The sequence below is a fragment of the Balearica regulorum genome, chromosome 14, assembly GCF_011004875.1.
Source record: "Balearica regulorum gibbericeps isolate bBalReg1 chromosome 14, bBalReg1.pri, whole genome shotgun sequence".
NCBI classification, from domain to species: domain Eukaryota; kingdom Metazoa; phylum Chordata; class Aves; order Gruiformes; family Gruidae; genus Balearica; species Balearica regulorum.
This window is the reverse complement of record NC_046197.1, coordinates 20,548,793-20,565,368: the sequence shown is the minus strand read 5'-3', so window position 1 is coordinate 20,565,368 and position 16,576 is coordinate 20,548,793. Positions and strand designations below refer to the sequence as shown.

General features: G+C 40.3%; 1 protein-coding gene across 4 annotated transcripts in view; it reads left to right on the top strand.

Moving 5' to 3' along the window:
• NR3C1 (nuclear receptor subfamily 3 group C member 1) overlaps positions 1–15,027 on the top strand; it is a 66,707-nt gene extending 51,680 nt beyond the window's left edge. For all 4 annotated transcript variants that reach the window (XM_075767043.1, XM_075767042.1, XM_075767040.1 and 1 more), the window contains 4 exons: positions 1,476–1,620; positions 10,581–10,711; positions 13,630–13,787; positions 14,746–15,027. In XM_075767043.1, coding sequence (XP_075623158.1) covers positions 1,476–1,620; positions 10,581–10,711; positions 13,630–13,787; positions 14,746–14,898 — 587 coding nt within the window. In that variant the 3' untranslated portion in view covers positions 14,899–15,027. The remainder of the gene's footprint in view (positions 1–1,475; positions 1,621–10,580; positions 10,712–13,629; positions 13,788–14,745) is intronic.
• Positions 15,028–16,576: the final 1,549 nt, after the last annotated feature.

Sequence of the window (16,576 nt, the reverse complement as noted above, 5' to 3'; positions counted from 1 at the left end):
AGCAAAGATTTCAAGATTTGAACCAGTAAGTTTGAAACAACTTTGAAACACTTTGCTTGTATTTTAGAAGTAGTGAATAGTAGGTAGTGCTGGCTCCAAAGCCAGAAGCTTTTTCTGAAGTTATTAGACATACCAAGTTTTGTTATATACTGATCTACTGAGTGCTATGCTATTTGCACATCTTCAGGAAGCAGCACTGTTAGGAGCTCTTTAGATGTCGGATGCTTAATAAAATTAAACAAAATCAACTTGAATTCAGACTTTAATAATGATTCAATATGGCACAGTATTTCCTTGCTAATTGCAGGCAGGATCTAATAGGAACTAGTGTTGCAAATGAAAAGCTGCCTACATTTTAAGAGTGTTTGAGGGACCAATTTTCAGATTTTACACATTTCCTCATTATTTAATTGGCTGTGGTCATGCAACATATTCTTATAAGATTAGAGGCGGTTAAAGATGATAACTAATGCAATACGTATTTTGTAAGTCCAGTGTACAATTGTTGAATTGTCCAGAGGACTGCTCTCTCAAAAAGTAGAAAATGCTGTTCATTTTGGAAGATAGCTCAATGAATTATAGTGTATATTAAATATAATTGTTGTCTTTTGTAATCTATCTAACTGACCAGATAAAGCACACGCATATATTCTGATCTTACGTCCGCCTTTTAGTAGGACCTATTGAGAATTATCCATCTGGTACTGTCTGTCCAGAACGTAACTACCATCGTGGTTCAGAGCCCAGAGCTTTTGGTGCACACGCACTGTTGTAGATGGGGTGCTGAGAATTTATTTGAAATGTGTATATGTAAGTGTGAATATAATGTATAATGCAAAATTCAAGAGTTACTCTTGCTGTTGTTCTCTTTTGCCTGTTTTTCTGTGTTATATATGTTTTGTATGGTTGACACTTAGGCATTCAAAGCAGCTCAAAGTTGAATTATACTGGAGCTTTCTATTCAAACCTCTCAAGTCTCATATGTAGTCATACTGTCCGGAAGACGTAATTTGAGTCCTATGGTTATGAATGCTTAATTTCTACCTATGCAAAAATTTGCATAGGCAAAGGATTCCTTAATGGTGTACTAAGTGTTTGAATGGAACTTTAGTAGCTGGAAAATGGCGTTGAAATTTTGCACCCCTTTTAAAGTGCAATTTTTTTTTCATCCAGCAAGAACTTTCACATAAGAAAACTTCTTACTGTTCTAATTTCTTTTTTTCTTCCACTAAAAATCTATTCTAAAATGCTTGACTGAATGAGACGATCATAATATGGCAAGAAATTTTGGGTTTATTTCAGGTACAGTCACCACAGTTACAGAAATTGTTATCAAATACACTTTTCAAAAAGTGGTAATCTTCATGGATAATACAGAAGTTGTACTGATGATAACCATGGTCCCGGTCCAAGTTATGAGAGGTTTTTTGGTTTTGGGTTTTTTTCAACCAATACCTCAATTTTTATTTTTCCAGGTTTCCGAAATTTACATCTGGATGACCAAATGACCCTTCTGCAGTACTCATGGATGTTCCTAATGGCTTTTGCCTTAGGATGGAGATCGTATAAACAATCAAATGGAAATCTCCTGTGCTTTGCACCAGATCTGATCATTAACGAGTAAGTAAGCCATGAGTCATTTTCCAGGATTCTCAGGGTGATACTAGACTCCCCACAGTATTTCTGGGCTTTGCACTTGAGAGGTGAATCACTGGGTAGCAAATTCTTGCAGAGATCTCAAATCAGTCTGTCATTTGCAACTTGTTTTTCTTTTGGCAGATTACTTAGCGTTTTTAAATAAGTCAAATGAAAGAAAGGTATTTTAGATATTAAGTGTATTTATATCAAGAAGCTTTTGTGGGAGGTGTTTGTACTAAAATGTTCCATATTGTGACTGTTCCTGCACCATTCATTATAATCATTCATTTTATCAGAGCCAACACAGTTGAAGCTAAAAATATATCTGGGATGGAGACGAGTTTGACAAATTGCATAATGTTCTGTATGTTTATTGTATGAAAGGGGTGGTATGGTCCTACAGTTTCACCAAGTTCTTGATCAGTTAAACGTTTATATCTGAGCCTGATTAAACTGACTAAAAAGACATGGTTACAAATGGAAAAACTTGCCTGACTTTGTTTTTTTGGTTGAACTTTGTTATCGGTTTTCAAGAAAAGTTGAATTTGCTAGAATATTTGGACATCTCTTTTCTTGCACTGTGCATAATTTTCCTTGTGTTTTTCAAATTTGTGTTGTGCAGTAATTCCGTGTTGTAGAGCAGTGAAAGATGGAATTCAGGATTGCTGAGGTGATGGGCAGAAGGCTCAGTTTTGAGAGTCAGTAGGTATAAACGTTTCGTGCAGATGTCCGCATAGTTACGTTACTTTCCGTATACTATTTCAAAGGAGTAGTAGCAGATCAGGATTGGTTATGCCCTTCTGCCTCCAGTCTGGAGAGCAGACCCTCCTCCTTTGGGATGTATTTGGGAATCGATCCCGATGGTCCGTCGTGCTCTCCTGCCTTTTACTTTGAAGCTGTTTCAGCCATCGTGTCCTTCAGGTCTCTCTTTAAACAGCAGTTCCTTCAAGCAGGTGGAAGAGTGTCGGCATAGTCTGTAACAAACTTCTCAAGTGATCTTTCGGTTGTGCAATGGAGTGATGCTAGCAATATTGATACGGCCTGTCGAGGCATTACGTCTATTTTGAATTAGTTGCTGACAATATCCTGTGGACATAAATCTTTGAGGTTGCTGGCCAGAGCCGCACAAAACCTAGTTTCCCCATCTGCAGATTGCAGTTAATACAATGCCATCACTATGGATTTGCCATTTCTTTTTTCGTGAAATGCGTAGTCCACTTGTGGGGACTAAAGCTAATAAATACAATTGCACAGGGCCTTTGACACATAGAACCTCAAAACTTCTGTAGCATCACACTTTCAGTGACAGTAATTTGAAGCGTGATGCAAGTGACAAGGTATTATTCACGTCTGTTTTCCTGTCTTTAGAAGGGAGGCAATACTAATCCCTTTGGTGTGGTTTGAGACAGTACTCCTAATATTTTTGCTCCTGTTGCACTTCAGTATTGGATCTCCCCAAGCTTTTCTCAGTTTAAAAATGATAATTGTTACATTTTCTATGAGATTAGCCATTTCCATTTCAGAGTACTACTTTTTCATGTTTGTTTATTCCCTTTATTTTTTTCAGCATAAATATTTGCCCAGGCTTTTATAAACTGTCATAATTTCTTTATAACAATAATGTTTTAAAAAACGGTGAGGAGCAGATGATGGGTGAGTGCCCATCTGTGTACTTATGTTTTTAAAGTTCTTAGAATATGTCTCTCGAATAAAATATTCTCCATGTGGTAGAATTTAAATAATTGACATGTCACTAATAAGTGTAATAGCATCTAATTTGCTTTAAGTCAGGGGTCTCCTGCTGTTTTATCAATGGGTCAAAACCAGAGAGCTTCACAGCTAAGTATGTGTTGGTTCTCTTAAAAAAAACTGCAAGGCTAATCCTATTACACTCAATATTAATTTTCAAATTCATTCTAGTTACTCTTTTGGTACATAAATTGTTATCAAAATGACATTTGTTTTCAATAAAATGCCTAGACCAAGAGAATGGCAATTTCTTCACCAGTGTGCTACAGGTTCCCCATAAAACTCTCTGCTCGTAACTTTTTATGTACCATTCATCAATAAAATACAGCCATCCCCGAGTTAAACATGACAAACACTGAATAATCCATAAAACCCCTGCATGAGTTATAAGAGCTCATGAAGTGTGGTACCTCGGGGAAAGTCAGAGCAGCAGTGCCCTGGGGAAGCCTTGCCGATGCCGAAATGTTCGGTAGGGCGAGAGAGACATCGTGGACAGCAAGGAAGAAATGCACTCAGGTTTTAGTGATCAGATGTGTGCGGTCTCTCGGCTTCGTACATCATTGAAAGGATAGCACTGCGGTACGTAATACCTCCCAAAACCGTCCCGGGCTTTATTCAGTGCTACGCTCTGATACACATCTGGGTGATGTTTCACCCCGAGGACCCTTCCCACCCCTCGCTACGCCCAGAGCTTAGTGCTTCAGGGCTGCTGCCGAGGAGTGAGTCACTGGTATCTGATGGAAGGGCTCTATTAAAACCCACTAACTATTGTAAAATAAATAGGTAAAGCAGCATCTTCTAGAAGTCAAAACAATTCCATTATTTGACAGTTCTAAAGCCAATTGTAATATTTAATAACATGATAGTGAATTCTCTGGAATAATAGGAAAAAAGTGAGTTTTCTTCAATTTTAAAGCTTGATTCCACTAAATACAGTTACACATAGGTGTTGTGTGTGTAACAGAATCAGAACCTTCATTCTGATTGTCTGAACTCTTGGATCATGGTCATTTTTACAGTTAACTGAAGCTGTCTGCATCAGGTTTTTGGCTTCCTGTTCAGTAGTTTCAGAGTTCTGCATGCAGATGAAGAGGTGCAAGTTGTTCAAACTTGTAATTTTTGAGATCTGCACGTGACATTTCTACAGATCTGTTCTTTACATGAACATTTTTAGTTTGTAACTAAGAATTTGTTCTGGCTTCCTATCTATTAATTGGAGTTTCAAAGCATTATTTCAGTGGAGGACTAGAACCAAATGGTATGTCTTTACCCACAATGCGTTGGAGTACTGTAATTCCAGGAGGCCTTCCGTCTCTTCAAGCCACAGCCTTTAGATTGATGATGTACTTGTTTTTCTTAAATGGAAGTATACACAAGTGGAGGAGTTGGCAACAACTTCCAAGGCTCGCAGGAGCCCTGCGTGCAGACCTGTGTCATTCCAGCCTTACAGAAGAGCGGCAAATATTCAAGTGGGTGGGTTTTCAATTCTGTTGCGTAATTTGGGTTTGCACATCAAACAAAATTGTCTGTATCGCATTGTGCTATAAGTGATAAACATCTCGCTGTGTCTATGGAATTACACATATTCAAATTTAAATTAGTGTGATTTTTTTTTTAATACATTTAGCCTACTTTTCACCCCCCAAAATTCCTTTAACTTTACTTATAAACCATCGACCCTCAGAAGGGTCATAAGAAAAGCATAGGTGCTATTATGTACAATGTAAATCAAGAAATGGAACAGAAAAGCATCTTATAATCACGTTATTTCTTTATATTCCTTTGTGTCTTCATTACAGCAATAAAGCAGAGCTGGTCTCAGACCACTTCCTCTGGGCCATCATTACCTGTAGCTTGCGGCAGCGTAACGCGGGGGAAGTACTCGGGAGCGTGCATGCAGGCTAAGGTGCTGAGAAGTGGTTGCAGAGAAGCCAGTAATACTTTCTGTCTCCTGCTGAGAGCTGAGGCTGCACAGCTAACGGGGGCAGGGGGAATAATCCAGAACAGCAGCGGATCCAGTGCCTTCCGCTGTGTTAGTTGTACGGTTACAGATAAGTGCAATTAATTCTATTTTAATTTTCTTTGGGTTTTATAGGGATTTCTAGGAACCATTTATTTTATTCAGTTTCTGAGCTTTAAAGACTTGTCCTCATATTTGGTACAATTCAGTGTCTTCAGCTTCAGGAGGAGAAACTATCTTTGAGGGTTCCCCAAGCCTGAGTGATTTAAATGGACATAACTGCAAAGTATTTCTTTAAGATCGAATTCTGTATAGGGATAATAAGACTTTCTTTAGTTGCATGTATCTGCTCAAGCATCAGAGCAGTGTCAGTCTTTCATGCGTTTATCCTTGCACCAACCCTGTCCAGTATTATTCCTGTGTGGTTACCGCTTACTTAGACGTGGAGTAGCGAGAGCCACCAGCTCATGTTGGCACTTTCAGGCAGCTGTGTGTAACTGGGCTGTAGATAAGATCCTGTCCGACCTGTTAAGAGTTTTGTCATGCTACGTTTTCAGCTAACAGATCTGTAGCATTTGCAAATATCTTACCATGAACACACAAAAAGCCTCCCAGAAATCAGTGGATTTGTTTTGCTTAGTGCCCAGGTAGCTTTAGCTGTGGCAGTGCTGAATGCCACTGTTCATTGGTACCATTGTAGATTCCTCCATAATTGAATTTTCCAAGTATCATCGATGCAGTCTGTGGTGGGAAGAGAATTAAAATCTGTTCTTTTCAAGTCTTGAGCTGGCAGCCTCGTCGTTTGACCAGTCTTCTCCTAAAAATTGAATATTTATTGAATATTCCATTTTTATGTCTGTACTTCTATCATTTATTTAGGGGAGAAAAAAAAAAACAAAACCAAAAATAAAATCATCCAATATAATTGAATAGTGATTATCACATGTTGGATATCCTAAGTTAATATGTCTGATAGAGTTGGGTTGGGTGGACTATAAAGTTGCTGTGCTAGGAAATTAAATTATTTCCCATAGCATTTGTTGAGTGCAGAAAGGTTTACCATACATATACATAGCACTGTTTCACGTCATGCGCTTATGCTTGTAATCTTTTTATCAGAGCCAGACAGGTGGGGGAGAGGGGAGTCTTACTCAGCCCTTCATCGAGGGAGGGGCAAAAGTAGATTTTAAGTTATTGTAAGGCTTTGGAAGATGTTTTAGATTTACATTTCCATATTTCATTTCTGGGTAGAAATAATATACTTTAATGAATTGGTTCGTGACTGCTCAGTAAGCTCATCATTTTGTTTCAAAACAAGAAAAATGTTGGGGTTTATGGAGCCATGTCTGTATCAGCTGGCAATTTATATACGTAATAGGTGTATTTTTATATATATATATGCACACACACAAAAAACTCAGGTTGTTGAAAAGTTTGGCAGCTTAATAAATCTCAGGCTTTAAACCATCATTTAGTATTTGGTGATTGTAAAAACCTGTGATTTTGTATTATTGTAAACAGTTTCCACAATTTGTGATTCAAAACAAGCTTTTGTTGGAGTTGGCACTATTACTATATCGGCTTCAGGCCTCTATTTGTGTCACAGTGTACATGAAATTACAGCGAGCAACAGTAACTATTGCACAGTCGTGTTCATCAAGTAGCAAATGCCATTTAATTGCTGCCTAGCTTTAGAAATAAGTTCTTGGAAGTCCCGTGTCTTAGGATTTTGAGCCTGTTTGCGTGCTTCTCATCTTAGCTCTTTGTTCTTCAGTTTGAGGTCAACTCCTTGGTTTCATTTGTCCGTATAATATTATATGCTATACAGAATATCTGTATCGGTGTTATTTGACTAGAAAGAAAATAACATGTGATTACAGCTTTATAAGCAACGTTTTATCAGTTCTTTTATTCCCAGAATTTTTTCCAAACATTCTTTTGTAACTAATTCTGTGGAGTCGGTATCATCTGTTTTTTCAGAATACCAGCATCTTGTTTACTGATTTTACTCTTTTATAGACTCAGCTGAACCGAATGACTCACAGCAGTGTTGAAAGTCATCACATGCTTTTACCATCAACATGCATCCCACACAGAATGCATATGTACATCCTGTGTACGTTACATGGGCTGTCATTGAGCTAAAACGTACAGCTAATGCCCGGCTTGCACGTTTTTCTCCGAGGGAGCTGGTTACAGCAGCAGAGTAATATTAGATACTTATAGAACAAGAAAGTGATTCTAATCGGACTAAACTTACAATCACTAAAGCAGGATCATTTCAAAAGTGATAACATGCTGTTAGTCAGCTGTTTAGGTCTCAATTTATATGAATGGAGTAATTGCAAAGGCATTGAACTGCTGCAACGCGCCCCATGTCGCCGGGGAGCTGCCCGGGGCTCCCCCTGGCCTGGGCACTGGCTCTGCCTCTCCAGCAGCGGCTCCCGAGCTTTTGTGGGGTACAGGCAACTGCCAGACCTTGCAGCTGCCTGGCATCACCGGCCCTGGGCATCGCCAGAGCTTTGCTCAAAGACTCCATAAAGGCAGTATGGTTCTGTAGATCATCGAATCCCAGACTGGTTTGGGTGGGCAGGGACCTCCCAGCCCACCCAGTGCCACCCCTGCCACGGGCAGGGCCACCCTCCACTAGCCCAGGTTGCCCAAAGCCCCATCCAACCTGGCCTTGAACACTGCCAGGGAGCCAGGGGCAGCCACAGCTTCTCTGGGCACCCTGTGCCAGGGCCTCACCACTCCAACAGTAAAGAATTTCTTTCTAACATCTAATCTAAATCGACCCTCTTTTAGCTTAAACCCATTACCCCTTGTCCTATTGATAGATAGTTTCTGCTAAGAAGAAATCATGTGTGGTGTCATCACTAAGTTTAATATCTTTTAATTAGCTAAGTATAGTTACCTAGTTTAAGTATTATATCTGGTTTATATGTGGGTAAATTAATTCATGAAGTGGCTAAATGCCCTCTATAGGGAGGGGTGCCAGTGAAACCGAGCAGGGAGGAAGAAAAGAGCCCCACAGCCCCTGCCCTTTGCTGGGTCTTTGGTCCGCGACGCAGCACGGATCCTCGGCAGCTTTCCTCCGTGCACAGCTCTGCGGCAGCTGAGATCATCTGATGTACTCCGGCCAGGAGATCGGCGAGGGGAATGTCTGGGACCTCTTCCCAGAGCCTTCGCCAGCAGTAAGGACGCTCCAGTGAATCAGCGTCCCCGTTGTTCTGACAGAGCCTGGACCCGCTGCCGTGCAGGGCATAGTGCAGAGCCCCTCGCTGCACTCAGGCGTCCCTGAAGCGGGGGAGCTGTGATTTACGCTCGGGTTTTGAGAACTGCAATTTGCACAGCCTTGGTATTACCAAAAATCTGCATGTCTTCATATAGATTCTCAGGCTTGCAGATGTAATTGCCTTTACAGCAGATAGGAATAAGTGACAGGCTGACCCATTTCATAATGTTTATTTTAACCTTCTGCCCAGAAATGGTAATAGTTTTACATGAGGAAAACTGCTGAGCCTTGTCACAGAATGTGTTTAAATTACTCAATTTGAAATATGTAAGATGCCCTTTGATACAACCCAGGGGGGTTAGGAGAAAATGTGCCAAACAGCCAAATATTGGCTTTGTGTGAAATGTCCTGAGAAACATCCTACACCTGAACGTCTTACACTGAGTCCTATCTCATGCACTGTACCTCATGTGCACTTTGTATTCTCACTGTTACTCCTTGGTGACTGAGGTCAAACATCATGCCAGTATTTCTGGGTTCATGTATGCGCACGTATATGGCCGTAGATACCATCTGTGTGTACGGCAGGAGTTGTCCAACAGCATGCGCTGGAAATGATGGGGTTTAGACTTGTACTGATCTGGTGTTAATACAGTCTCAGTAGCTTGTGTTTCTTTCTGTCTTTCAAAACCCATCTGAATTCCTATTATTCTTAGGTTTTTGCACCTTGAGAAAGGTGCGTGTTCTTGTCTTCACTTAGGGTTTTTTAGGATGCTTGTAAGGTTACGTGTTAGAATTCTCTTGGAGTGCAAGGAAGGGAGAACTGAAAAATGATAGCAGCTTTGGAGGAATTGGTGTGATTTCATAACCAAATCTTACTCTTAGCTTACAGTGGGAATCAGTTTTGTCTGTGTCTTTGTTTAGATTATAGTATTGAATAGCGATGCCTTAGAAAAGGTGACACTTCATTAACAAGAAATAAATGGCTAGCATCACTGGAGAGAGATTGTGTAGTCGTTGCATTTGAAACATGCTATTTTACCTATCTTGTTTTCTGCAAAAGTTTACAGAGAAAAGCATAAATTTCTCTTGCTCTTCAGAATTAACCTGTTGTTCGTTTCCTAACTAAAACTGTAATCCTGCAGTATTCACAGTAACCAGCCATAAAAGCACATGTAAAGAGGATTATTGCATCAGCTGAAATACTAAATTAGAGAAGTTCCTGTCTTGATGCAGGTTTTCATTAAAATAGAAAAAATAAAAGGAAAAGAATATATAAATACGTAAAGTTTGTCATTCTGATTCCAAGAAAGTGCTTTCCAAGATTTTCCTTTGGTTGTCAACATGTCTTTCTACTTATGGTTAGAAACTTTATAATTACAGTACAAAGGTAATGAAATTTAATTGCAATATTAGGCATCACTTTAAGAATGTAAAAGGCACTTTGAAAATTGAGAACTTATGGAAAGTTGATGCTATCACTAGTGAGCAAATGTGTGTTACATTTAGGCAGACTTCTCAAAAGTATTGAAACAATTGGAGAAATCTCATCTCTAGTGTCATATACCATCATGTTTCTTTATACCGATGAAATACTTTGGGACTGCCAGACTTCGAGAGCTTCGTCATACAGTGACTGAACTTGATTTTTATGTCAAGTTTGTGCTGAACTGTTGTGTTGGCTGTTGATAGCAGAGCTTACTGATCAGTCCTTGGTAGAGACAGGCTTCCTTTGTAACGCTGGGATGGAATACGTCATGCTCCCCTCACGCTGCAGCTCTAGGCCAGTGTTTATATGTGCTGACCAAGGCAATTGCCCTGAATGAGTTCACTGAAGAAAAAACAAACGTAATTTTGCTGTGAGGTAGATGACGTACGTACTATCTTATCATCAGCCTCTACAACCCCTGCTGCTCTTGGATGAAGTGTGGAAACACTTAGGTTTAGAACTTCTAGATATCTAGACATTTAACTGATTTTTACACTGTTCTTTTTCAGGCAAAGAATGAATCTACCGTGTATGTATGAGCAATGCAAACATATGCTTATGGTTGCCCGAGAGCTATCACGGCTTCAAGTCTCATATGAAGAGTATCTCTGCATGAAAACGTTGCTTCTCCTCTCTACAAGTAGGTAAATAGTTAAATACCTGTGTGAACAATGTAAGTTTAACTTGCCGGTATTATGAGTGTGCATGTGTAGTTTAAAATTGTGTTAGGCATCTGATAGCAGGTAAATTCCAAGTGTGCTTCTTGGCACCTGACTCTCTAGGGTTAGTGAAGGAAGTTCTGCTTTTGGCAGGTACATGCTGAGATATGGTGGATTGTGTTCAAAACTTTGCAACTCCAAGAGAGACCTAACTCAGAATTGCAGTTTAACATTCTGCAAAAATATATAAATCACAAACTAGCTGGGCAGTTCAGGACCCAAAGAAATGGGCAAAGCTGTAACTTCATGTCCATAAAATACTTAAAACGCACCCAACCAAAAAAGCCCCCAAACCCACCACCACAACCTGTGAGGAAGTTCTGATCCAGCGAAGCAGTTTCCCCCCAAAAAAGTTACCAAACTCCTCCGGAAGTTATTAAAAATTATTAAATATGAATACAGCCTTCTGCATTTGCATCTAAAAAGTATATGGTGAATTTATGATATAAATCTGTCTTATGATACCTGTAATGTACTACATGATAGTTTTTACATCTTTCAGTAGGATATGCTGTAGTTAAAACAAGTCACAGCTTAGTAAAATTCTGTTGTCTGTACAGCATGAAAGGTTCAAAGCACAGTGTCAAAATAGTTCTTTTAGAATATACAGAAATAAACGAACACGAGACATTACGTCAATAACTTTTACAGTGTTATTTGTAGCCTGTGTTCATACCGCACCTTTCTCCTGGTGCGCCGTAGGGCTGTAGCTCCCCGAGGAAGCTCAGCTGTAGCCCTGGCTCGGTCGCAAGCCAGGGACTCGCCATAGTAAAGAGCACGTGTGCGTGCGTGTGTGAGCCGTGAGCAGATGTGAGCCGGGCACCTCACCTTGCACCGCTCAGTCTGTCTGAACGGCTAAAGCGTGCGTCTGTCCTGGAGAAACCCCGTCCCGTGGCTGTACAACGGTACCACGGTCCCGCAGGACTGAGAGCTGCGTCCAAGGCAGGACCGCGGTTTTCCTGGAGCCTTTGCTGCTTCTGCTTGGCAAAAGATTGGTTTTGTTTTAGCGTAGCGGCAGGCATGCCGGTATGCTCTGAAGGTATCGGCAAGAGCAGCAATGCAAGTAAAGATGCTTCAGCATAGTGCTTCTACATGATGAAAAGTAAATATTTTTAAAGGTTTAAACAGTTTGTTACCCCAAGGGTTCAAACATTCCTTATGTTTAATATTTCCAGTGAATAATGCAACAATTCTTAGAAACAAATGAGAAGTTGGTAGCTTTGGGCTTTTCCCCAGTGAAAGCAGGAGGATGCTGCGCTGGAAGCCCTGGGTGATGGGGTGTCAGACGCGGTACGCTGCCGGGACCTGCACAGCCTCACCTACTGAACTGGGGCACGGGCTCCTTTCAGAGGAACCTTTCGGCTCCACGCTGCTATGGGCTTTGTAGGAACTTGAAACTTCCCCAAAACTGCAGATGTAAAGCAATTTTTGAAGTCTCTCCCAAAAATTGCTCAGGTGTTTTGGATGTGGTGTAGGCCAACTTTCTTCGCAGGAATTGGAAATTTCCTTAAAGGACTTTCCATGGCAGAAATGAGGAAGAGACCACGCTCGTAGAATTAAGCCCATTCACGAGTGAAGTAAGGCAAGCGCTGGCGTTAGCCAGCAGAAGGCCTCTTTGTTATATTTACAGCGAAAGACAATACATTTTTCACATTTTTTTTTTGAGTACGTACATTGTGTAAGTGGTACATTGTGGAACTTCTGAAAATTGAATAGCTGAAATTTGTATAGCTTTTTAATCTGTGACTTCACGATTTTAATTTATTGTGTTTCTCTAAGTTTTCCAAGAGGAGGAAGGGGAGGAGTAAAGCAGGAATCCCACGTAGCTCAAACATAGAATCAGCTCACAGACCTTTTCCATTTAAATTACTGAAGCAAGAGTTGACATGTTGTCATCTCCTGTGTAGACAAGGCAGATAAGATACTTCCCTCTGACATCTCACAGATGCTGACAGTGTAGTGAGGGTCGGAGTTTTTAAGGAAAGGAGTGTCCTTTAGTGGCCTCTATCCTCCGCTCTTGCTTTATCGGCTTTGTCTCAGCTCTCTCTCTTTTCTATCTTCAGCTCTTTCCATTCACTTCACCAAGGTAAACAGGCTTCAAGTCCAGTATCTTAAGGACCACTGGAGTCCCTGTGCTTGATGCATCCCAGTTTGTTTGGGGTCCAGAAGGACCATCCCAGTAGGAGAACATAGGCACAGGGGCTGAACACGGGTCTGAGTCCGAGTACAAGTCTGTGGATTTCTAACACATGGCTCCTCGTCCGTCCGGCGCCGTCTCGATGCCCCGTCCCCGGGAGCTCTGCTGAGACCCGTGTCCTGCCCGCCTGGCGCAGTCACTTTGTTGCCCGGTCTCTGTTACTGCCTGGCCTGGCCACGTTATTTGATCCGTGTCAGGAGGGCTGGAACTAGATGATCTTTCAAGGTCCCTTCCAAGCCAAGCCATCCTGTGATCCTGCCCTTGCTCTTCCCTCAGCGTACGGAATTTTTATGGAATCTTTCCAATGTCACGTTTCTCTAGACATGGAGTACACGGGAGCTCCAGCCCTGGTTGTTCCTTGTCAAGGCACTTTCAGGGTTTGTTGTTGGGTTACCTTTAGGGGTTTATTATTGTTGTTGTTGTTGTTATTATTATTATTATTATTATTTTGCCAGCAGTCCTATGCTGTTTGTTCAATGAGTCATCGATCTCGGTTTCCACTCTCTCTCCTTGTCTCTCAGCTGTCGTTAAGTCCAAGTCCATTTTGTTTCGGTCATTTTTGTGTAACTAATGTAAGAGAACTTAAATAATGACACAATTCATAGAAGTGTAATGTCTTAAAGGTTCATATCAATGTTACAGTTCCTAAGGAAGGCCTGAAGAGTCAATCCTTGTTTGAAGAAATTCGTATGACATACATTAAAGAGCTGGGAAAGGCCATAGTGAAAAGAGAAGGGAACTCGAGCCAGAACTGGCAGCGGTTTTATCAACTGACTAAGCTGTTGGACTCTATGCATGATGTAAGTTCTTCACTGAATGCTGTAGGCGTTCCAGATAAATAAGTTTGGGGATATGACAGTAACCTCCTTGATCTTTTTTTTTTTTTTTTTTTTTTTATTATTATTATTTAAAGGGATGACTCTCGGGGGCGGGGGGAGGAGGCGGTCATGCTCCCCTGCTCTCTAACAAACAACTAACTGAAAGAGGTGGATGAACGTGGTGCTTGCAGACTACTGCCGTGGAGTCCGATTAATATTATAATTAATGTAACTTTCTGTCTCTTCAGTTTTTAAAAATGATGTCGCTTTAAAATGGAGGAACTCAGAAATTGTAAATGATTTTGCGGTAGTAGCAAAAATGCGAAGTTTAAAACCAGTATTATCTTGGAGACAAGCTATTCAAGAATCTGTGGAATTGTTTGAAAATGTGTTAAAATAATGCATCAGTGCTATTTTTAGTATTAGTAGTGGTCTAAATTTGCAAGGAATTTAAGAATTCAGGCTGTCTCCATTTGCGGTATGTACTCTAAATTGTGCATATAGTACAAAGTAGTCAAAGTAGTGTTTAAGCTGGATAAGGCAAGGGAAACTTTGAGACCTCAAAAATTATTTTTTTTTTTTCTTGTTAGCGTACCAGGCACCTGGAAAGCTCTTATTAAGCTCATCCATGTGTCTGTTACTTATATGCTAGAATGGGAATTGATGCAAAATCTCTTCGGTATTTGTGAAGACCTTGCACGATTTGTTGGCTGGTTTTATATTGGAATGCCATTTACAAGACTTGCTCATTAAATGAGGGTGACTGTGCACGCCTGCCCTGCGTCGCAAGGGTTACCGGCGCGAGGCGTCCTTAGGGTGGCTGGCAAACCAGACACCGCGCTGGCCTGCACCGCGAGGAGCTGTGAAGAAGGAAGGATGTAGGTTAATCGTTCCGCTGTATGTGTCGTGTGAAAGTAATTCTTTGCTTTATCACTTGTAGGTGGTTGAAAATCTTCTGAGCTTTTGCTTCCAGACATTTTTGGATAAATCCATGAGTATTGAGTTCCCAGAAATGTTGGCAGAAATCATCAGCAATCAGATACCAAAATATTCAAATGGAAATATCAAGAAGCTCTTATTTCATCAAAAGTGACTGCCTTAATACAAAAGGGTTGCCTTAAGAAAACGTCAAATGATAGCTTTTTTTTGTAAAAAAAAAAAAAACCTACCAGACTCGTTAATTTTGTCCTTGCAGCGGTGTTTCTTTTGTAATTATGCACTACATGTGGTTTACAGAGGGCCAAGATTTAGGCTATAGAAGCAGCGGATTTCTCACATTTGGTAAATAACTGGGGAGAAAGGAAAGGAAAATAAATCTTACTTGTCAGAAATTGTATCTCTCCCCTCGTGCAACATCTATGGATGCATCAAAACCACCGGTGACAGGATCTGAGGCTGTGTTATGAACATTCTGCTAATTAATTTCTGCAGTTGGCTGGAGACAATTTTCTAGGCTTCTTTTTTTTTTTTTTTTTTTTTTTTAAGTAAAGTGTTTTGGATTTTTTTTTTTTTTAAAGTTAAGGTAGCATTTTGGTTTATGCATGTAACCTGAAGAAAGTTTACAAGTGTATATCAGAAAAGGGAAGTTGTGCCTTTTATAGCTATTACTGTCTGGTTTTAGCAATTTCCTTTAACTTTATATACCGTGAACTAGGCTTGTTCATTTTTTCTTACATAATTTTTTTGTAATACTTCAAGATGCCTATTGTACAGCTGGTTTTTTAAGGTGGGGCAGCTCGTAGCTTTCCTAAATGACCTCTAGACATTAATCCTTGAGTATATTCATGTGAAAATGGGTTGGCCTTTTCTAACCTAATAGCTTTCAAGTGTCGAAGTGACCATAAAAATTTGGCATTTTTTTTTTAAGGGCCAGGGTGGGTGGGAAAACGCTCTCAAATCTAATTTAAATAGATGCGAATGAAACAAATACTTTTGGTACATGTGCAAAAGTGTTGGATATGCAGATTCATAGAAAATTAACCCAGTCCTAACTGGATGTAAATGAGCAGGTTATTTTATATATTGAAAAAAAACAAGCCTGATTTTTTGCATATAATGCAACAGCCATAACTGTAAGAGTCATGGGCTGCATTGATGCCAAGAAGATCAGTCCTGACTGCCCATCAGGAAATTTTCAGGAAAATATGCATAGCTTAAGAAAAGTTTACTTCTGTGTGGAGAAACTCACATTTTCTATACACTTAAATCTATCATCCTACAAGTATATATGGAAAAATACCATTGACTTAAGAGGCAGACGTGTAATTATGCCCAGTGGTTTGGTTTTGTTCTGTTTTCTTGTATCGATTCTAGCACTCTCTTCTTCGGTGAGATGTTTGCCGTCGTGCAGGCAGGAAAGCGGAGCAGCTGCGCTGGCCGGCCGCAACTCTGGATATACAGACTCCAACCTCATGTGGTTAGAGACCCATTTTCACATCTCACCCGGTTCATCCTCTTTCCTGGAGAGCAGGAAAGCCCCGCTACTGATTTCGTGGTCTTAGAGTCGTATGTCAAAACCTTCTGTCTTTGTAAGGCTGCGTCCCTTCATATCGGATTACTAGCGTGCCATAAAATTACCATAGGTCTTGTGAATTTCTCCTCGTTGCCATTGATAACTATATTTTCAAATGTTTAGAAGCTGTAGTAGCCTTTTTCTACGTGCACCTTAACAATTTTCTGTATCTCGAAATTTAAATATTTACTAAGCCACTCTAAAATTTGATTTTTACTCAAAGTGGCCAGATTATTTGTGTAATAGAAATGAGAAAGAT